This window comes from Ischnura elegans, chromosome X (assembly GCF_921293095.1).
Source record: "Ischnura elegans chromosome X, ioIscEleg1.1, whole genome shotgun sequence".
NCBI lineage: Eukaryota > Metazoa > Arthropoda > Insecta > Odonata > Coenagrionidae > Ischnura > Ischnura elegans.
In genome coordinates, this window is record NC_060259.1 from 91,080,835 (window position 1) to 91,104,799 (window position 23,965).

At 32.9% G+C, this 23,965-nt stretch overlaps 1 protein-coding gene across 1 annotated transcript in view; it reads left to right on the top strand.

Annotated features, from left to right (window-relative positions):
* LOC124171207 overlaps window positions 1-15,635 on the top strand; it is a 43,879-nt gene extending 28,244 nt beyond the window's left edge. The window contains exons 4-5 of the mRNA XM_046550349.1: window positions 668-1,093; window positions 15,368-15,635. Of these exons, the coding sequence (XP_046406305.1) occupies window positions 668-1,093; window positions 15,368-15,635 (694 nt within the window). The remainder of the gene's footprint in view (window positions 1-667; window positions 1,094-15,367) is intronic.
* Window positions 15,636-23,965: the final 8,330 nt, after the last annotated feature.

Below are 23,965 nucleotides of genomic sequence, written 5' to 3' on the forward strand. Positions count from 1 at the left end.
AGTAATTGTTGCATTGAACTTGTATGTTTGTAGATTCATGCTCAAGAACAAATGCCCACAAGACTTCCGGACCATGTCTCAGTCGTCAGTCTCTTTGTGTTTGCATTCCCTCCCGTGTCCCAGTGTTCTTGAGTTACTTGTTTCAATAGGTCTATTTTTAAATTTCTCATACCATCCCCCACCCGAGGCCATTATATATTATCCTTGCTTTCAATTCACTTTCCTCCATCTTACAGTAATGTCTGTAGTAGGTTTATGGTCCTCAACATTCATGTACATTTATACCGTTCACGCTGCCTTCACATTATCTGCCTTGGTACTCTAAGTCATTCTGTGTGCAGTGTACATAATAAATTGAATTGTCTCATGTTGTGGTATTTCTCAAAGTTTACCAGGAAGATGTTGTTTTCTGAAAGTGAACTGTTTAGTTTATTTATGACGTGCATATCATTGTTAGTTCAATTAATTATAGGATTGCATGTTCAGAGCTTGGTTAACGAAGGCTTAGGTTCATTTATGTCAAATCTTGGTAGATTAAAATATTGTATCAATAGTTACTGTGGGTATGTTTCATTTTAAGGAATATTTTTCATTTCTTTACTGCCTTTTTTGACATCAGCTTGTTAAGACATACTTAATGAACACGTTGCGTTTCTTTGTCTTACAGGGGGATTAGTGCTGATGGATTAGAAGAATGGGAGACCATCGAGTGCGACACCCCAGAAATAGGAAGGAGGAAGGGCCCGAAAAATGACTCCAACGCATATATTAAGGAAGCGGTCGATCGCCTTGTCCAGCCCATGGATGACAGTGAAAGCTTCGCAATGAGTCTGGCGGCTCAGATGAGACTGTTGCCAACACTGGACAGGGCGATGGCAATGCTGGACCTCCAAACCGTGATATCTGGCAACACAATAAGGCATGCAGAGAGGCGGTCATCTGTGGACTTACCCAACCTTAATGCTGATGCAAGTCTTCCCTCTTCCAATACCCTGTTACCTGCCAATCAGCCGCCTCCTCCTCATGCTCCTCCCAAACCTTCCCCACCAGCCACCCCCTCTCATTCACATTCTCCTACGATAGCGCACGAAAGGTCGGCACCAAAACCTACTGTCCATGTTGTCTCCATGAACCCAATTAATTCTAACCATAATATAACATTAATAGGACATCCAGACTTACAGAACTGCATAGGGTTCTCACAAGGTAACACACCGAGCTGAGTGTATTCGTGAGGGAATCAATGTGATTTACCAAGAGAGGTTGGCAGTGATATGAATGCCAAAAGATTTTATGGAGTTACCCTTCACTATCTATAGATTGGCACTATTTTGGATTATTATTATTATAATGTACAATGCTGAAGGAAAAACACCCTGAGTTAATGATTCCTTAATCAGGTATACCAATGGTTCCTTTATTTACATGAACACACTAAGAATTATGAGGCCTGGCAAACCATCGGGACCAGTACTATGTTTTTTGCCTAGTTTCAATACAATTGGTTTAACTCGTGTACAGTACAAGGCTGGGCAAAAAAAGAAACTGAAGAGGTTGTGGTGGTAACTTATGAGGCTTCGCTGTGAGTTATTGAAGAGGGTTTCAGAGTGAACAGTTTGTTGAATAGGCTACTCAAGTCACCATAGCTAACTTCTGTTTTATCATCTACTTTTTTAACATCTGGCAGTATATGCCTCGAGGATTTCCTGACTCAAGTGTTGATAATTTCCCAGGAGGTTTTGGATTTTTTATATGAAGAGATGATTTTATTCTCATTATAATTTGCCTGCAAGAGACAAAAAAATTGTATTATATTGTATTGTAAAAAATTTTAAACCGTATGTATTCCTCGGTGACTTCAACTGAATCTGAGCTTCTACTGGCAGCTCCAATGATTTAAGGTGGGAGGACATTTGCTTAATTTCATCTGTGACCCATGGTTTCTTTTCATGTTTGTGTTTACCCTTGATAATGACTTGAGGGAAGGCAATATTAAACCAGAACAACATATGGTCATGCAAGTTTTTATAACTCTCATCAATAGAACATGGCTGATAGACAGTTTGCCAATAAATGGATGTTATCCTGTTCTTGAAGTAGCTTTGTTTGCTGTAACTTGTATCTGATGTTACATATACTTAAAAAATATTACTGTGGCAATTAAAATCAGTTTAATTGTTTAACTGACTGTTGTTTTAATTTCAACTTAAATTAATCTCATCCGGTGTTATCTAGTGTGGTAAGTTATTCTAAATCTTAGAAACTATGATTTGCAGTTTCTATTACCATGATATTGATACCTATGCAAATTTCTATGAAGCTATTTTTACTCTCAAGCATCCTTATGCATTTCGTTTGTTTAAACCATGTCTACATCTCTTTCTCTCAATAATAGGGACTTTTCCTTGTGAAGACTTCCACAGGTGGGTTCATTTCAGACCAGAACTCTCGATAGAAGTAATCTCTTCCCATAAGTGTATGCCCGCTACTTGTACAGCTAGGGTTAAATAAGATGTTAGAGTGGTTTGTCATATATCTTCATTTCTGTGAGCATCCCCTCGATGTTTGGTCTTAGCTGTTATATTATAATTATTTCTAACTTCTTTGGTACTAACATTTGAGACTGCTGAGAAGATAAAGAGTGCGATGGTTGGGGTCAAAAGATCGCTGATCGTAGTTAAAGAAAGCAGAAATCATTGATGCCATGTTTCTGTTATACTTATCTGTTCAAAGTAATGACAGAGGGCTTCTTGTAAAGGTAGAATAGTAGTAGGCATAAGTGGGAACTTCAGAAAGCTCATTCATTTATCACCCATATTTCATTTTGTGAGAACTGGTTACTTGTCTTTCTAGTTTGCTATGTGGTATCCATAGATGGGGAGAGGTAACTGTGTTAATAAATTTGTAAAATTACTTAACTTACCTATTGAGGATTTTACGTAGGGGAGCTTGCGAACCAGTTCACGGTGGACCCACATTTAATGTGAAACAATTTTTTGTTGTAACCAAGTAGTTATTAACATCAAGTAAAGGCTGCTTTACAAGGGGCACGTAATTGTACAATAAGACGTATGTACAAAGTCGCAGTCAAAATTGCGTCGTGTAAAGAGGTGAATTGCTAGAACGCATGCATGCGAGATGGTAAAATAACCCGTTCTAATTCCGACCTCGCATTCTTGCAATTTTACGCCATATTGAAAATTAATGCAGTTCTAACCTGCGCAAGTAGACCGTGTAAAGCAACCTTAACCTTTTGCTTGTAAAATAAGTTTGCCATGAGCTACCCAGACGGAACCAGCCTCAGTTATTTTACAGCAGGAGAGAAGGATTGAGAGGAGCTGCATAAAATTCCTTGGTGTTGCTGTTGAGTGAAAGGAATATGGTAAATGCACATAAATATGGAAAGTTGGAAAAGAATAATAATAATAGAATATGTTGCCAATTGAAAGCAATTGCTTCCATTCTAATTACAAATTGTTCACTTTTATAAAACTGCACTTTCATTTCATACACATTCATATATATCATGCATATACAATAAAGGACAGGAAATTACTACAACATATGACATACAATTCTACCTACACCTACAACCTCTACACAACACAGTTCCATTGGAAATCCACCTCTCCCTCTGACATGAAATAATCTACCAGGTTCTCCCTAGCTAAACGTGCATGTGTGCTTGAGTAATCTGCTCCCTGCCTCTCCTGAACTGATGGCAAGGCTGCAACCTCACTGTCTCCCACATTCAAAGAATTAGGAGGTGAGTCTGCCAGCAAATAATTATGCAGGGCACAAGAACACAAAATCAGTTTGTCAATGGTGGGTAAACACACCTCTATTGGCCTCAGATATATTCTGAACCTATTCGCCAGGATGCCAAAGGCATTTTCCACCACCCTTCTTGCCCGAGACAGGCGATAATTGAAAACTTTATGCCTGGTGGACATGGCGCAGGTTCTGAGGAATGGCTTCATTAGGGTGGTATCAAGTTGGAAGGTATCATCCCCTAAAATAAAATATGGGAAGGAGAAATCCCAATGTGGCACCTTCTCTGGTGGAGTTAGTGATTGTCCACCGTTAAGTAATGGGTATAAGGTCGAATTTTTGTGTACCCCCCATCTGACATTCGTCCATTACACCCAAAATTTATATAAATAAAGTGGTGAGAGGCATCCACCAATGCTAGAAGGACCACACTATGGGTCCCCTTATAATTAAAAAACCGTGACCCCTCTCCTTGAGGGGCCTTGATTAGTACATGCTTTCCATATGATGCACTGACTTCATGGGGGAACTGCCAAATGGTGTTGAAATTCTCGGCCAACTCCCTCCATGAATTGAGGTTGTCAGGAATCTGAAATGGGAAATAATAAATGAGCAGTGAGTAATGAAAGTCTTCTAAATATGTACTGATTCCATTTTTAATTTGATTGAATGACAGAAAGGAACAGGTTTGTTGCATTGGTTAGAAGTGGATGGATATTGTAACGGCAGCGCTAACTAATATTTATGGGGAGAACTTGTCCCAGTTTCTACCCTTTCCTTTTTTTTTGGCTGTTTAGTTTATTTAGTGTAAGTTTAGTTTATTTTGTGTACGTGTGAACAGAATTTTTTGAATACCGCGCAACGATGTGAGTGAATCACAACCCGACAGAGCGCGCAAGAGAAAACCACTGCCCTCCCCTCCCTTACCCTCTCACGAGGTGTGCTTAACGAGATTGAGCCACCAGACATCGGGCAGAGACGCTCGGGAGACTCCCGAGACAGCTACGACTCGCCTTGACTCGAGTGAGTCGAGCATTGAGCCACCAGGCATGCGGAGAGACAGAAATGATCGGCAGACTTCCGAGGCAACTACGGCTTGCATTTGCTCAAGTCAGTTGAGCATTGAGCCACTGGGCATCGGAGAGAGAGAGAAAGCACCTTGGCAACTCTCCTGTCAACGGCCTGGAAAATGCAACGAGGAACCATCACGAGCTCATGAGAAGTCTGCTTGGCCTCGCCATCACCTCGTGTGACTCCGTGTTCCCGAACAAGGTGCAGTAATAAACCATGCCCTCACCACTTTCCCCGGTTGAAGCAGTGTCGAGAACGTTTTTCTCTCCCCCCTTTTTCCCCCCTGTTTCAAGTTGCGCTGGAACAATAAGTGAACCTTGATTTTCTAATGTGTAGCAGTGGACTTTTAAACCCTGCAAGAAGATTTAAATGCAGTTCATTTTAAACTTACTTTTATGTTATCAAGTTGATTTTTGGTTTCTTTGTATTTTGTATCCGATCCTTGACAATCCGGCCCTGCTAACATCATTTCAAGTGCTACTCCCCATATTTTTGTATGTTAACTTTAATTATCACGTTCTTTTGTGAATAATCGCATTTCTTGTGTTCGCAACCCATGAATACGTGTGGTCTCTTTACCCTCAACCTCCCCTTCCAATTATCCCGTTCGTTTCGCTTCCCAAAATTTACTCGTTTTTTCACGTCGCCCCCGCTCTGAGGTGTTTCCTGCTCTACTTTATAACGGACGCAAACCCGTTCGTCACAATATATTATCGATTATTTGGCCAAAAACAGAGGCCCTTACTCTCTTGCAATGTATGAGTGCCCTTTTGGATGAAAATTTTGAATACTAACATTTAGATGGCTTTCTCTGGCATTGTTATGAAGAATATATTTAAACCTTCATCAATTTTAATTGATTATGATGACAAGCAAGCCATAACAATTCTATAGCTGAACTTTTTTCCTCTCATTTTTCTGGAAACTTCTCCAATGACAAACCTAATGTTCTTCCATCCTGCAAGTTTCCTGTAGAATCAACTTTTACTGTCTCGGTCACTGCTAAGGAAATTGTCAGCAATTTAGATGCTCAGACACCAACAAGAGTTGTGAGTCTAATGGTATTCACCCTACTATTCTTAAATCATGTTATTCTGCTCTTTCATATCTCTTTATGCTCTTCAATTTATCCTTCCGCAGTGGTTCCTTTTCCTGTCCCTCTGAAAATTAGCTATTTTATTCCCATTCATACGGCTAACAACAAATGTAATACAACTATTGTCCCATCACAATTCAGTCAGTAATAGCCAAAATCATGAAAAGCATAGCTGTTTACAAGGTTGAACCTCTACTGAAGAGTATATTACCACGTAAGTAACATGGATTCAGACAGGGTTCGTTAACTGTATCCAACCTACCGGTTTTTGAGGATGGTTGTCAAATTGACGTCCTCTATACTGACATTTCTAAAGCGTATGATAGAGTAAATCACATCACTCTGCTACACAAATAGAAATCTCTTGGATTAGTGGACTCCATTGGTTTCATAGTTATGCATATTACTGTATCAAGTAAAAATTGAAACCTCTTTCTCACAGCAATTTATTGTAAACTCCTCACCGAAAACTGACGACGTGAAACAAGCGAATAAAAGGAAGATTGATTTTCCTCTACAAGGAACCTGCTGATATCGTTGTAAAATTTTTAATTTTTTCACTTTGAGTAGTGAATTCGCGTTTGTAAAAAGAATATTCATATCCAAGTCAAATTTTCAATTTTTTCACTATGACAAGTACATACGCGTTTGTAACAAGAAAATTTATATCCAAGTCAAATTTTTAATTTTTTCATTTTGGTAGTGAGTTCAGGTTCGTAACAGGAATATTCATAACAAAGTCGCATTTTTAATATTTTTTGTTCTGAGTACTGAAATCGCGATTGCAACAAGAATATTAATATCCAACTCAATTTTTAATTTCTCACATTGAGTGGTGAATTCGCGTTGGTAAAAACAATATTCATATCGAAGTCATATTTTTAATTTTTTTACTTTGAGTAGTGAATTCGCGTTTGTAACAAGAATATTCATATCCAAGTTATATTTTTTATTTTTCCACTTTGTGTTGTGAATTCGCGTTTGTAACAAGAAAATTCATACCAAGTAACAGTTTTAATTTTTTCACTTTGAGTAGTGAATTCGTGTTTGTAAAAAGAATATTCATATCCAAGTCCAATTTTCAATTATTTCACTATGACTAGTACTACCGCGTTTGTAACAAGAATATTTATATCCAAGTCAAATTTTTAATTTTTTCATTTTTGGTAGTGAGTTCATGTTCGTAACAGGAATATTCATAACAAAGTCACATTATTAATATTATTCGTTCTGAGTACTGAAATCGCGTTTGCAACAAGAATATTCATTTCCAAATCAATTTTTAATTTTTCACGTTGAGTGGTGAATTTGCGTTGGCAAAAACAATATACATATCCAAGTAACATTTTTAATTTTTTCACTTTCTGTAGTGAATTCGCATTTGTTACAAGAATACTCATATTCAAGTCACATTTTTAATATTTTCCCTTCGAGTGGTGAATTGGCGTTTATAGAAAGAATATACATACCCACTTCCCATTTTTAATATTTTCACTTTGAGTAGTGAATTTACGTTTTTACTATGAATATTCATAGCCAAGTCACATTTCTAATTTTTTCTTTCTAAGTACTGAAATCGAGTATGCGACAAGAATATTCATGTCCAAACCACATTTTAAATTTTTTCAATTTGAGAAGTGAATTTGCGTTTGTAGCAAGAATTTGGATGTCGTTGTCACATTTTTAATTTTTTCACGTTGAGTAGTGAATACGCGTTTGTAAATAGAATATTCATATTCAAGTCACATTTTTAATTTTTTCTTTCCAAGTACTGAAATCGAGTATAAGACATTAATATTCATTTCCAAACCACATTTTAATATTTTCAATTTGAGAAGCGTTTGTATAAAAAATATTCATATCCAAGTCACATATTTCGTTTTTTCACTTTAAGTGGTGAAATCCCGTATGCAACAAGAATATTCGTATCATATCCAAGTCATATTTTTAATTTTTTCTCTCTGAGTAATGAAATCGCGTTTCCAATAAAAATATTCATATCGTAGTCATATTTTTTTTTATTTTTTTACTTTGAGTTGTGAAATCGCGTTTCAAACGAGAAAGTTCTTATCCAACTCATATTTTTTATTTTTTAACTTTCAGTAGTGAAAACGCGTTTGTAACATGGATATTCATATTCGAAGCATATTTTTAAATTTTTCACTTGGGTAGTATGTTCACTTTCGTAACATATATATTTATATCAATGTCACAATTTTAATTTTTTTCGTTCTGAGTAATGAAATGGCGTTTTCAACCAGAATATTCATATTCAAGTCACATTTTTAATTTTTTCTTTCCAAGTACTGAAATCGAGTATAAGACATATATATTCTTTTCCAAACCACATTTTAAATATTATCAATTTGAGAAGCGTTTGTATAAAAAATATTCATATCAAAGTCACATATTTCATTTTTTCACTTTAAGTGGTGAAATCCCGTATGCAACAAGAATATTCGTATCATATCCAAGTCATATTTTTAATTTTTTCTCTCTGAGTACTGAAATCGCGTTTACAATAAGATTATTCTAATCCTAGTCATATTTTTTTAATTTTTTTACTTTGAGTTGTGAAATCGCGTTTCAAACGAGAAAATTGTTATCCAACTTATATTCTTTATTTTTTCACTTTCAGTAGTGAATTTGCGTTTGTTGCAAGAATTTTGATGTCGTTGTTACATTTTTAATTTTTTCACATTCAGTAGTGAATACGCGTTTGTAAATAGAATATTCATATCCAAGTCATACTTTTAATTTTTTCTTTCTTAGTACGGAAATTGGGTATGCAACAAGAATATTCATAAATAAGTCACATTTTTCACTGTTGCACTTTAAGTGGGGAATTTTTTAAAATTTGAGTGGTGAATTCGCATTGGCAACAGTAATTTTCATATCGAAGTCACATTTTTAATTTTTTCACTTTGAGAAGTGAATTTGCGTTTGTATAAAAAATATTCATATCGAAGACATATATTTCATTTTTTTACTTTAAGTGGTGAAATCCCCTATGCAACAAGAATATTCGTATCATATCCAAGTCATATTTTTAATATTTTCTCTCTGAGTACTGAAATAGTGTTTCTAATAAGATTATTCATATCCTAGTCAAATTTTTTTATTTTTTTACTTTGAGTTGTGAAATCGCGTTTCAAACGAGAAAATTCTTATCCAACTCATATTTTTTATTTTTTCACTTTCAGTAGTGAAAACGCGTTTGTAACATGGATATTCATATTCGAAGCATATTTTTAAATTTTTCACTTGGGTAGTATGTTCAATTTCGTACAGGAATATTTATATCAATGTCACAATTTTAATTTTTTTCGTTCGGAGTAATGAAATGGCGTTTTCAACAAGAAAATTCATATCCAAGTCACATTTTAAATTTTTTCTTTCTTAGTACTGAAATTGGGGATGAAACAAGAATATTCATATATAAGTCACATTTTTCACTGTTTCACTTTAAGTGGGGAATTGGCGTTTGTAACAAGAATATTCATACTCAAGCACATTTTTAATTTTTCCCTTCTGATTACTTAAATCGAGTTTGCAATAAAAATATTCGTATCGAAATCACATTTGTAATATTTTCACTTAAGATAGTGAAAACGCGTTTTTAACATGGATATTCATATTCGAAGCACATTTTTAATTTTTTCATTTGAGTAGTATGTTCACGTTCGTAACAGGAATATTTATATCAAATGCACAATTTTAAATTTTTTCGTTCTGAGTACTGAAATGGCGTTTTCAACAAGAATATTCATATTCTAGTCACATGATTAATTTTTTTAACTTTGAGTGGTGAATTCGCATTGGCAACAGTAATTTTATATCGAAGTCACATTTTTAATTTTTCACTTTGAGTAGTGAATTCGCGTTTGTAACAAGAATATTCATTTCAAAGTCATATTTTTCATTTTTTCATTTCAAAAGGTGAATTGTCATGTGTAACAGAAATATTTATATCCTAGTCAATTTTATTTATTTTTCACATTTTTGTTACATTGGGCGGATCCCGGTTAAGAAGTGAATTCGCGTTTTTAACATGAATATTCATATCCAAATCATATTTTTAATTTTTTCTTTCTTAGTACGGAAATCGAGTGTGCAACAAGAATATTCATATCCAAGTCACATATTTCATTTTTTAACATTCAGCATTGACATCGAGTTTGCAACATGAATATTCATATCAAAGTCACAATTTTAATATTTTCTTTTACAGTGAATTCGCGTTTGTAACAGGTATATTCATATCCAAGCCGCATTTTTAATATTTTCATACTGAGTAGATATTCCATATTTGCATAAAATATATTCATATTTTTCACATTTTTAATTTTTTCACCTTGATTAGTGAATTCGCGTTTGTATAAGGAAGATTCATATACAAGTCACATTGTTTATTTTTTCACTTTAATTGGTGAATTCGCGATTGTAACAAGAATATTTATATTCAAGTAACATTTTTATTTTTTTACTTTGAGTATTGAAATGAAGTTTGCCACAAAAGTATTTACATCCAAGTCACTTTTTTTATATTTTTCATTTGGAGTAGTGAATTCCCGTTTGTAAAAATGTTTTCAGTGTAAGTAGTGAATACGCTGTTTTAGCAAGATTATTCATATCCAAGTCGAGTTTTTATTTATTTTTTTGTTTTTGAGCACTTAAAATATTTCATATCCAAGTCACATTTCTAATATTTTCTTTCTATGCACATAAATCGATTTTGCAACAAGAATAATAATATCGAAAATATAAATAAATATCCAAGTCAATTTTTTTTATTTTTCACCTTGGGAAGTGAATTCGCGTTATCAACATGAATATTCATATCAAAGTCACATTTTTAATATTTTATTCATATCCATGGGAAATTTTCAGTTTTTTCACCATCATTAGTACATACGCGTATGTAACAAGGATATTCATATCCAAGTCAAATTTTTAATTTTTTCATGTTGGTAGTGAGTTCCTGTTGGTAACAGGAATATGCATAAATGTTTCGCGTCAGTTTGATCAGCAAAATGTTTAGTAGCGATAAATGTAGCGGTTTCTTCCCATGGAGCATTTACTAACGGTGAGAACACTAATAGACTCCAAAAAATGGATGATGATGTTAGTGAAATTAAAAATAGTTTATCGTTCTTGTGCTCAAAATATGATGATTTACACGGCCAATTGAACATAATAAATGAACTCAGAGGTGTTATTGATGCCTTAAAAAATGATTTGGCACATAAGGACAGAGTAATTGAGGATTTAAAGGATATAACCATAGATCTTGAACGATCCAAATTGAGTAAATTGAGTAAATCTCTGGACATTGTTGGAGTTTCCTTACCGGAAAATCGTAGATGTTCAGATATAATTTGTGATATAGCCAAGAACATTGGTATTGATGAATTTACAGTTAATGATATTGATGATTGTTATACTGTTCCTAAAAAGAGGGATGGTGGAAGTGATAACATTATTGTAAAATTTATATCAACTGTTATGAGAGATCAATGGTTAAAAAAAAGGAAGCACCTTAAAAATGTTGTATCTAATTTTAACAAAGGGAAATCCTTTTATATTAATGAATCACTAACTAGTTATTATAGTAATCTGTTTTGGAAAACTAAGGGTAGATGTAAAGAAAAGGGCTTTCGATATGCATGGATAAACCATGGGAAAATACTTGTCAAAAAGGATCCGAATGCTTCTGTAATTAGAATTAAATCAGAAAGAGACGTTAGCAATATTTACTAAGGTTTAAAATTTTATTTGAGATATAATCATGGATATTCTAAAGATTATTAAAAGTGTTAAACCTCTGGTAAAAATTTATGAACAGTTAGATGATATTGATAGAAAAAGCTCTTCTGGCACAATTATTTTTATTAACATAAGATCATTAAAAGCTCATTGGGAAGAAATAGAGTATTTATTCATGGCTATGTCTAAGAATTTAAATGTGAATGTTTTCATTCTGGCTGAAATCAATTAAAATTCAAATGATACAACATCATATAATTTAGAAGGTTTTTCAACATACTGTAAACCACGGAGTAACAGGAGAGGAGGAGGATTAGTGTTCTTCGTTAAGTGTGGCCTTGCATTCACTATAGAAGATATCAAAACTGACAGTTTTGAATGTTTTAGTGGAAATGTTTCAATTGGTAAAACTAATCTTAATATCATTGGTGTATATAGGCCCCCAAACAATTCTATAACTGCATTTCTGGATGAACTAGAAGACAAATTCTTAATCAAATGGTAGATCTCATAACATTATCATAGGGGACATCAATATTGATATAAAAAATAAAAGAAATATCAGCTGTACAAAATATAGGAATCTCCTAGCTGCATATGGCTATGAAGAAATTTTTTCAGAGTATACTAGAGAAGAGATTAAAGGTAATAAATTGGTTACTTCTTGTCATGACCATATTTATTATAATAATAATTTAAAGTTTGTGGAAGGACTCCTATACAAAACAAAAATTAGTGATCACTATATGGTTGGACAGTCTTTCATGGATGAACAACATAAAATTCAATCTAATGATTTCATCTCTGACATTAATCATGATTGTTTCTTGGTTGAACATAAAGTTAAAAGTAACATAAAAAAATATCAGTGGGGGAATATAAATGTACCAGGTGTTGGTCATGTAATGAGGTAATGTACCAGGTGTTGGTCAAAACTCTACAAGAAATATATAGTGTATCAAGTGAAAAGCGAACAGTTAATAGACATAAATCTCCAGTAAAACCATGGATGAATATTTACTCTATAAAGCTAATTAGGGATAGAGATCTTGCTTTTAAAAAATGGAAAAGTAACATTTCCAACAAAAAGTATAAGACGGATAATAAGAGTTTAAGAAAACGAGTATTGATTGAAATCAGGAAAATTAAAAAGATTTATTATCATAAATAAATAGCAAATATCAAAGATACAAAAGAAATGTGGAATATCATAAATGAATTGCTAGATAGAAAAACAAGTGGAAGAGGAGTTGATATCATATTGACACATTTAACTGGACGACTAGGAAGTGACAAAAAAGAAATATGTAATTTATTTGTTGACAACTTTACAGACGGCATAGATACAACAAGAATATTCATATCCCAGTCAAATTTTAATTTTTTCACCTTAAGTACTGTATTCGCGTTTGCAACAAGAATTTGCGAATGCGAGTCTAGTTTTTAATTTTTTCACTTTTAGTACTGAATTCGCGTTTACAAGAAGAATATTCATATCCCAGTCGAATTTTTAATTTTTTTTACTTTTAGTACTGGATTCGCGTTTGCAACAAGAATATTCGTATCCCAGTCTAATTTTTAATTTTTTCACTATAAGTATTGAATTCGCGTTTGCAACAAGAATATTCGTATCCCAGTCAATTTTTTTTAACTTTTAGTACTGAATTCGCCTTTAAAAGAAGAATATTCGTATCATAGTCTAATTTTTAGTTTTTTCACTTGAAGTACTGAATTCGCGTTTGCAACAAGAATACTCGTATCTCAGTCTAATTTCTATTTTTTTCACTTTAAGTACTGAATTCGCGTTTGCAACAAGAATATTCGTATCGAAGTCTAATTTTTAATTTTTTCACTTTTAGTAATGAATTCGCGTATGCAACTAGAATAAGGGTATCCCAGTCTAATTTTTAATTTTTTCACTTTTAGTACCGAATTTGCATTTGCAACAAGAATATTCGTATCCCAGTCTAATTTTAAATTTTTTCACTTTTAGTACTGCATTCGCGTTTACAACAAGAATATTCGTATCCCAGTCTAATTTTTAATTTTTTCAGTTTTAGTACTGAATTCGCGTTTGACACAAGAGTATTCGTATTCCAGTCTAATTTTTATTTTTTTCATTTTTATTACTAAATATGCGTTTGCAACAAGAATATCGGTATCCCAGTCTAATTTTTAATTTTTTCACTTTTAGTACTGAATTCGCGTTTGCAACAAGATTATTCGAATCCCAGTCTAATTTTTAATTTTTTCACTTTTAGTACCGAATTTGCGTTTGCAACAAGAATATTCGTATCCCAGTCTAATTTTAAATTTTTTCACTTTTAGTACTGAATTCGCGTTTGCAACAAGAATATTCGTATCCCAGTATAATTTTTATTTTTTCACTTTTAGTACTGCATTCGCGTTTACATCAAGAATATTCGTATCCCAGTCTAATTTTTAATTTTTTCAGTTTTAGTACTGAATTCGTGTTTGCAACAAGAGTATTTGTATTCCAGTCTAATTTTTTATTTTTTCATTTTTAGTACTAATTTCGCGTTTGCAACAAGAATATCGGTATCCCAGTCTAATTTTTAATTTTTTCACTTTTAGTACTGAATTCGCGTTTGCAACAAGATTATTCGTATCCCAGTCTAATTTTTAATTTTTTCACTTTAAGTACTGAATTCGCGTTTGCAACAAGAATATTCGTATCCCAGTCTAATTTTTAATTTTTTACTTTTAGTACTGAATTCGCGTTTGCAACAAGAATATTCGTATTCCAGTCAAATTTTTAATTTTTTCACTTTTAACACTGAATTCGCGTTTGCAAGAAGAATATTCGTATCAGAGTCTTATTTTTAATTTTTCACTTTTAATACTGAATTCCTTTTGCAAGAAGCGAATTCAGTATTAAAACTTATGCAACCGCCGAAACATTAAACTACCCTGCAAACGTAGGCAAACCAGCAAAACCTTACTCCTTAACAGATATGCAACCAGCGAAACAAAAACCTACTCCTAGACACTTGTGCAACCAGCAATGCACAAAATTGCGCCTGGAAACCTTTGCTACCCGCACAACAGCAACCGCAGGCGCATATGCAACCGCCCGAGCTAAAAAATACCCTAAGAACATTGGCAATCCTACAAAACATTACTCCTTAACAGATATGCAACCGGCGAAACATAAACCTACTCCTAGACACTTGTGCAACCAGCAATGCACAAAATTACCCCTGGAAGCCTTTGCAACACGCAGAACCGCAACCCTTTGCACATATGCAACCGCCCGAGCATAAAACTACCCCAAGAACATAGGGAATCCGACATAACATTACTCCTTAACAGATATGCAACCAGCAAAACATATTCCTACTCCTAGACACTTGTGCAACCAGCAATGCATAAAATTACCCCAGGAAACCTTTGCAACCAGCAGAACCGCAACCCTTTGCACATATGCAACTTACCAAACATAAAACTACCCTAGGAACATAGGCAATCCTGCAAAACCTTCCTCTTTAACAGATATGCAACCGGCGAAACATAAAACTACTCCTAGACTCTTGTGCAACCTTCAATGCACAAAATTACCCCTGGAAAATTTTGCTACCCGCACAACAGCAACCCCTGGCACATATGCAACCGCCGAAACATTAAACTACCCTGCATACGTAGGCAAACCGCGAAGAAGGAGAAGGCTGCCACCAAGCGGTCCGCTCCCAAGGAGCGCTCCAAGTCCGCGCCCCCCGCGAAGAAGGCCAAGAAAGCAGACAAGCCCAAGGAGAAGCCCGCAGCAGCCAAGCCAGCGGCGAAGGCAGCAAAGTCCCCATCGAAGGCGAAGAAGGCGCCCACCAAGCCAAAGGCGCCCAAGCCCAAGAAGACGCCCACCAAGCCCAAGCCCGCGGCAGCAAAGAAGGCCGCCGCCGCCCCCAAGAAGAAGTGAGCGACCGAACCTCGCAGGTTCACCGAACTTCGATGTACGCGAAGTTCAATTTAGGCCCTCTTAAGGGCCATCAAGTCATACAGATGACTATTTTCCATGCTTAAAACAAAATCCTAAACTCCTCCTTCACCTTACCCAATAAAGTTTCAAACCTTACCCATTGAAGGAAATGAGTAGATAGACAATATTCCTTCTACAAATCCGCTAATTTTACGTCAAATTAATGCACCTTCCATTGAAGGTTGTCAGATAATTTTTTGGCAGTAAAAATTTACCTATGAAACTAAGTTTCGAAAGAGACGTCCGCTGCAGCAGAAAGCCTGATTGCTCAAAAGAATGAAGTATTTGCGTATCACATATTTGCAACCAAGACGGTCGATTGTTGAAAACAATGAAATCTTGGCGAAAGTCATTGTTGCATTAGTATTTTCCGTGACAATACTGCTGGCGGAAAACAATCGTCGCGCATGGCAACATCTCCTAACGACATTTTTTGAGTTCGAGAGATGCCTACATTGTCGTAACTCGATAAAGGATTGAGTGTACTCCTGACTTTGTTATTCTGATAGAACTTCGTAATTTCCGTTACTTATGAAATTTAAATTGCCATTCTGTAAAGATAGCATTTTCCGACAGGAAACTGCCACGATTCCAAGCACTCCATCTGCAAAAAAACATCTTTTCATAAGTTTTATTCATACCTTCCAGTATTCATTTCAACTATTTTTCATTAGTTAATTAAAATTATCATTAATTACAACTTTATTATTTTTTCATTCTCTTTCAGATTTTCTTTATGAAATATTATTTCATTCTCGTCGATGAAAGCAATGGGAAACAATCGTCTGTATGACGTCTAGTCCTGAAAAGGACTTTTGTCTTTGTGCCGACAAGAAGTCGACAGCCACGACGATCTAAGCGCGCTCTCCGCGGATACGGCGTGCCAGCTGGATGTCCTTTGGCATGATGGAGACGCGCTTGGCGTGGATGGCGCACAGGTTGGTGTCCTCGAAAAGACCCACGAGGTAGGCCTCGAACGCCTCCTGCAAAGCCATGACGGCGGAGCTCTGGAAGCGGAGGTCGGTCTTGAAGTCCTGGGCGATCTCACTTTTAATACTGAATTCGCTTTTGCAAGAAGAATATTCGTATCCCAGTCAAACTTTAAATTTTTTCACTTTTAGTACTGAAATCGCGTTTGCAGGAAGAATATTCGTATCGAAGTCTAAATTTTAATTTTTTCACTTTTAGTACTGAATTCGCGTTTGCAAGAAGAATATTCGTATCGAAGTCTAATTTTTATTTTTTTAAATTTTAGTACTGAATTCGCGTTTGTAAGAAGAATATTCGTATCTGAGTCTAATATTTAATTTTTTAACTTTTAATACTAAATTCGCTTTTGCAACAAGAATATTCGTATTCTAGTCAAATTTTTAATTTTTCACTTTTAACACTGAATTCACGTTAGCAAGAAGAATATTCGTATCAGAGTCTAATTTTTAATTTTTTCACTTTTAATACTGAATTCGCATTTGCAAGAAGAATATTCGTATCAGAGTCTAATTTTTAATTTTTTCACTTTTAGTACTGAATTCGCGTTTGCAAGAAGAATATTCGTATCCCAGTCTAATTTTTAATTTTTTCACTTTTACCTCTGAATTCGCGTTTGCAACAAGAATATTCGTATTCCAGTCAAATTTTTTATTTTTTCACTTTTAACACTGAATTCGCGTTTGCAAGAAGAATATTCGTATCGGAGTCTAATTTTTATTTTTTTCACTTTTAATACTGAATTCGCTTTTGCAAGAAGAATATTCGTATCCCAGTCAATCTTTAAATTTTTTCACTTTTAGTACTGAAAATGCGTTTGCAAGAAGAATTTTCGTATCGAAGGGTAATTTTAAATATTTTCACTTTTAGAACTGAATTCGCGTCTGCAAGAAGAATATTCGTATCGAGGTCTAATTTTTAATTTTTTCACTTTTAATACTGAATTCGCGTTTTTAAGAAGAATATTCGTATCGAAGTCTAATTTTTAATTTTTTCACTTTTATTACTGAATTCGCGTTTGCAAGAAGAATATTCGTATCGAAGGCTAATTTTTAATTTTTCACTTTTAGTACTGAATTCGCGTTTGCAACAAGAATATTAATATCCCAGTCTAATGTTTAATTTTTTTACTTTAAGTACTGAATTCGCGTTTGCAACAAGAATATTCGCATCGAAGTCTAATATTAAATTTTTTCACTTTTAGTACTGAATGCGCGTTTGCAACAAGAATATTCATATCGAAGTGTAATTTTTAATTTTTTCACTTTTAATACTGAATTCGCTTTTGCAAGCAGAATATTCATATCCAAGTCTAACTTTCAATTTTTTCACTTTTAGTACTGAAATCGCGTTTGCAAGAAGAATATTCGTATCGAAGTCTAATTGTAAATATTTTCACTTTTAGTACTGAATTCGCGTCTGCAACAAGAATATTCGGATCCCAGTAAAATTTTTAACTTTTATTTTTTAGTACTGAATTCGCGTTTAAAAGAAGAATATTCGTATCATAGTCTAATTTTTAATGTTTTTACTTTAAGTACTGAAGAATTCGCGTTTGCAACTAGAATAAGGGTATCCCAGTCTAATTTTTAATTTTTTCACTTTTAGTACCGAATTCGCATTTGCAACAAGAATATAACGTGTCCCAGTCTTATTTTTGATTTTTTCACTTTTAGTACTGAATTCGCGTTCGCAACAAGAATATTCGTATTGAAGTCTAATTTTTAAATTTTTCACTTCTAACATTGAATTCGCGTTTGCAAGAAGAATATTCGTATCAGAGTCTTATTTTTAATTTTTTCACTTTAAATACTGAATTCGCTTTTGCAAGAAGAATATTCGTATCCCTGTCTAACTTTAAATTTTTTCACTTTTAGTACTGAAATCGTGTTTGCAAGAACAATATTCGTATTAAAGTCTAATTTTAAATATTTTCACTTTTAGAACTGAATTCGCGTCTGCAAGAAGAATATTCATATCGAAGTCTTATTTTTAATTTTTTCACTTTCAGTACTGAAATCGCGTTTGCAAGAAGAATATTCGTATCGAAGTCTAATTTTTATTTTTTCACTTATTGTACTGAGTTCGCGTTTGCAACAAGAATATTCATATCCCAGTCAAATTTTTAATTTTTTTACTTTTAGTACTGAATTCGCGTTTGCAACAAGAATATTCGTATCCCAGTCTAATTTTTAATTTTTTCACTTTTAATACTGAATTCGCGTTTGCAACAAGAATATTCGTATTCCAGTCAAATTTTTTATTTTTTCACTTTTAACACTGAATTCGCGTTTGCAAGAAGAATATTCTTATCAGAGTCTAATTTTTATTTTTTTCACTTTTAATACTGAATTCGCATTTGCAACAAGAATATACGTATTCCAGTCTAATTTTTTAAATTTTTCACTTTAAGTACTAAATTCGCGTTTGCAAAAAGAATATCGGTATCCCAGTCTAATTTTTTAAATTTGTCACTTTTAGTACTGAATTCGCGTTTGCAACAAGATTATTCGTATCCCAGTGTAATTTTTAATTTTTTCACTTTTAGTACTGAAATCGCGTTTGCAACAAGAATATTCGTATTCCAGTCTAACTTTAAATTTTTTCACTTTTAATACTGAATTCGCTTTTGCAAGAAGAATATTCGTATTCCAGTCTAACTTTAAATTTTTTCACTTTTAGTACTGAAATCGTGTTTGCAAGAAGAATATTCGTATCGAAGTCTAATTTTAAATATTTTCACTTTTAGAACTGAATTCGTGTCTGCAAGAAGAATATTCGTATCGAAGTCTAATTTCAAATTTTTTCACTTTTAGTATGAACTCGCGTTTGCAACAAGAATATTCGTATCCCAGTCTAATTTTTATTTTTTCACTTTCAGTACTGGATTCGCGTTTGCATCAAGAATAATCATTTCCAAGTCCTTATTTTTAATATTTTCACTTTTAATACTGAATTCGCTTTTGCAAGAAGAATATTCGTATCCCAGTCTAACTTTAAATTTTTTCACTTTTAGTACTGAAATCGTGTTTGCAAGAACAATATTCGTATCAAAGTCTAATTTTAAATATTTTCAAATTTTAGAACTGAATTCGCGTCTGCAAGAAGAATATTCATATCGAAGTCTTATTTTTAATTTTTTCACTTTCAGTACTGAAATCACGTTTGCAAGAAGAATATTCGTATCGAAGTCTAATTTTTTAATTTTTTCACTTATTGTACTGAGTTCGCGTTTGCAACAAGAATATTCATATCCCAGTCAAATTTTTAATTTTTTTACTTTTAGTACTGAATTCGCGTTTGCAACAAGAATATTCGTATCCCAGTCTAATTTTTAATTTTTTCACTTTTAATACTGAATTCGCGTTTGCAACAAGAATATTCGTATTCCAGTCAAATTTTTTATTTTTTCACTTTTAACACTGAATTCGCATTTGCAACAAGAATATACGTATTCCAGTCTAATTTTTTAATTTTTTCACTTTTAGTACTAAATTCGCGTTTGCAAAAAGAATATCGGTATCCCAGTCTAATTTTTTAAATTTGTCACTTTTAGTACTGAATTCGCGTTTGCAACAAGATTATTCGTATCCCAGTGTAATTTTTAATTTTTTCACTTTTAGTACTGAATTCGCGTTTGCAACAAGAATATTCGTATTCCAGTCTAACTTTAAATTTTTTCACTTTTAATACTGAATTCGCTTTTGCAAGAAGAATATTCGTATTCCAGTCTAACATTAAATTTTTTCACTTTTAGCACTGAAATCGTGTTTGCAAGAAGAATATTCGTATCGAAGTCTAATTTTAAATATTTTCACTTTTAGAACTGAATTCGTGTCTGCAAGAAGAATATTCGTATCGAAGTCTAATTTCAAATTTTTTCACTTTTAGTATGAATTCGCGTTTGCCACAAGAATATTCGTATCCCAGTCTAATTTTTAATTTTTTTCACCTTTAGTACTGAATTCGCTTTTGCAAGAAGAATATTCGTATCCCAGTCTAATTTTTAATTTTTTCACTTTTAGCACTGAATTCGCGTATGTAACAAGAATATTCGTATTCCAGTCGAATTTTTAATTTTTTCACTTTTAATACTGAATTCGCTTTTGCCAGAAGAATATTCGTATCCCAGTCTAACTTAAAATTTTTTCACTTTTAGCACTGAAATCGTTTTTGCAAGAAGAATATTCGTATCGAAGTCTAATTTTAAATATTTTCACTTTTAGAACTGAATTCGCGTCTGCAAGAAGAATATTCGTATCGAAGTCTAATTTCAAATATTTTCACTTTTAGTACTGAATTCGCGTCTGCAAGAAGAATATTCGTATCGAAGTCTTATTTTTAATTTTTTCACTTTCAGTACTGAAATCGCGTTTGCAATAAGACTTTTCGTTTCGAAGTCTAATTTTTAATTTTTTCACTTATTGTACTGAGTTCGCGTTTGCAACGAGAATATTCATATCCCAGTCAAATTTTTAATATTTTTACTTTTAGTACTGAATTCGCGTTTGCAACAAGAATAATCGTATCCCAGTCTAATTTTTTAATTTTTTCACTTTTAGTACTGAAATCGTGTTTGCAAGAAGAATCTTCGTATCGAAGTCTAATTTTAAATATTTTCACTTTTAGAACTGAATTCGTGTCTGCAAGAAGAATATTCGTATGGAAGTCTAATTTCAAATTTTTTCACTATTAATACTGAATTCGCTTTTGCAAGAAGAATATTCGTATTCCAGTCTAACTTTAAATTTTTTCACTTTTAGTACTGAAATCGTGTTTGCAAGAAGAATATTCGTATCGAAGTCTAATTTCAAATTTTTTCACTCTTAGTATGAACTCGCGTTTACAACAAGAATATTCGTATCCCAGTCTAATTTTTATTTTTTCACTTTTAGTACTGCATTCGCGTTTATATCAAGAATATTCGTATCCCAGTCTAATTTTTAATTTTTTCAGTTTTAGTACTGAATTCGCGTTTGCAACAAGAATATTCGTATCCCCGTCTAATTAATAATTTTTTTCACCTTTAGTACTGAATTCGCTTTTGCAAGAAGAATATTCGTATCCCAGTCTAATTTTTAATTTTTTCACTTTTAGCACTGAATTCGCGTATGTAACAAGAATATTCGTATTCCAGTCGAATTTTTAATTTTTTCACTTTTAATACTGAATTCGCTTATGCAAGAAGAATATTTGTATCCTAGTCTAACTTTAAATTTTTTCACTTTTAGTACTGAAATCGTGTTTGCAAGAAGAATATTCGTATCGAAGTCTAATTTTAAATATTTTCACTTTTAGAACTGAATTCGCGTCTGCAAGAAGAATATTCGTATCGAAGTCTAATTTCAAATATTTTCACTTTTAGTACTGAATTCGGGTCTGCAAGAAGAATATTCATATCGAAGTCTTATTTTTAATTTTTTTACTTTCAGTACTGAAATCGCGTTTGCAAGAAGAATATTCGTATCGAAGTCTAATTTTTAATTTTTTCACTTATTGTACTGAGTTCGCGTTTGCAACAAGAATATTCATATCCCAGTAAAATTTTTAATTTTTTTACTTTTAGTACTGAATTCGCGTTTGCAACAAGAATATTCGTATCCCAGTCTAATTTTTAATTTTTCACTTTTAATACTGAATTCGCGTTTGCAACAAGAATATTCGTATCCCAGTCTAATTTTTATTTTTTCACTTTTAGTACTGCATTCGCGTTTACATCAAGAATATTCGTATCCCAGTCTAATTTTTAATTTTTTCAGTTTTTATACTGAATTCGCGTTTGCAACAAGAATATTCGTATTCCAGTCTAATTATTTAATTTTTCACTTTTAGTACTGAATTCGTGTTTAAAAGAAGAATATTCGTATCATAGTCTTATTTTTGATTTTTTCACATTTAGTATTGAATTCGCGTTTATAACAAGAATATTCGAATCTCAGTCTAATTTTTTTTTTCACTTTTAGTACTGAATTCGCGTTCGCAACAAGAATATTCTTATCGAAGTCTAATTTTTAATTTTTTCACTTCTAACATTGAATTCGCGTTTGCAAGAAGAATATTCGTATCAGTCTTATTTTTAATTTTTTCACTCTAAATACTGAATTCGCTTTTGCAAGAAGAATATTCGTATCCCAGTCTAACTTTAAATTTTTTCACTTTTAGTACTGGATTCGCGATTGCAACAAGATTATTCGTATCCCAGGTTAATTTTTAATTTTTTCACTTTTAATACTGAATTCGCGTTTGCAACAAGAATATTCGTATCGAAGTCTAATTTTTAATTTTTTCACTTCTAACATTGAATTCGCGTTTGCAAGAAGAATATTCGTATCAGAGTCTTATTTTTAATTTTTACTTTAAATACTGAATTCGCTTTTGCAAGAAGAATATTCGTATCCCAGTCTAACTTTAAATTTTTTCACTTTTAGTACATGATTCGCGTTTGCATCAAGAATAATCATTTCCAAGTCTTATTTTTAATATTTTCACTTTTAATACTGAATTCGCGTTTGCAACAAGAATATTCGTATCGAAGTCTAATTTTTAATTTTTTCACTTATTGTACTGAGTTCGCGTTTGCAACAATAATATTCATATCCCAGTCAAAAATTTAATTTTTTCCCTTTACGGACTGAATTCGCGTTTGCAACAAGAATATTCGTATCCCAGTCTAATTTTTAATTTTTTCACTTTTAAAACTGAATTCGCGTTTGCAACAAGAATATAATTACCCCAGTCTAATTTTTAATTTTTTCACTTTTAACACTGAATTCGCGTTTGCAAGAAGAATATTCGTATCAGAGTCTTATTTTTAATTTTTACTTTAAATACTGAATTCGCTTTTGCAAGAAGAATATTCGTATCCCAGTCTAACTTTAAATTTTTTCACTTTTAGTACTGGATTCGCGTTTGCATCAAGAATAATCATTTCCAAGTCTTATTTTTAATATTTTCACTTTTAATACTGAATTCGCGTTTGCAACAATAATATTCATATCCCAGTAAAAATTTTTAATATTTTTACTTTTAGTACTGAATTCGCGTTTGCAACAAGAATATTCGTATCCCAGTCTAATTTTTAATTTTTCACTTTTAATACTGAATTCGCGTTTGCAACAAGAATATAATTACCCCAGTCTATTTTTTAATTTTTTCAATTTTAGTATTGAACAACTTTTGGAAGAAGAATATTCGTATCCTTGTCTAATTTTTAATTTTTTCACTTTAAGTACTGAATTCGCGTTTGCAATAAGAATATTCGTATCCCAGTCTAATTTTTAATT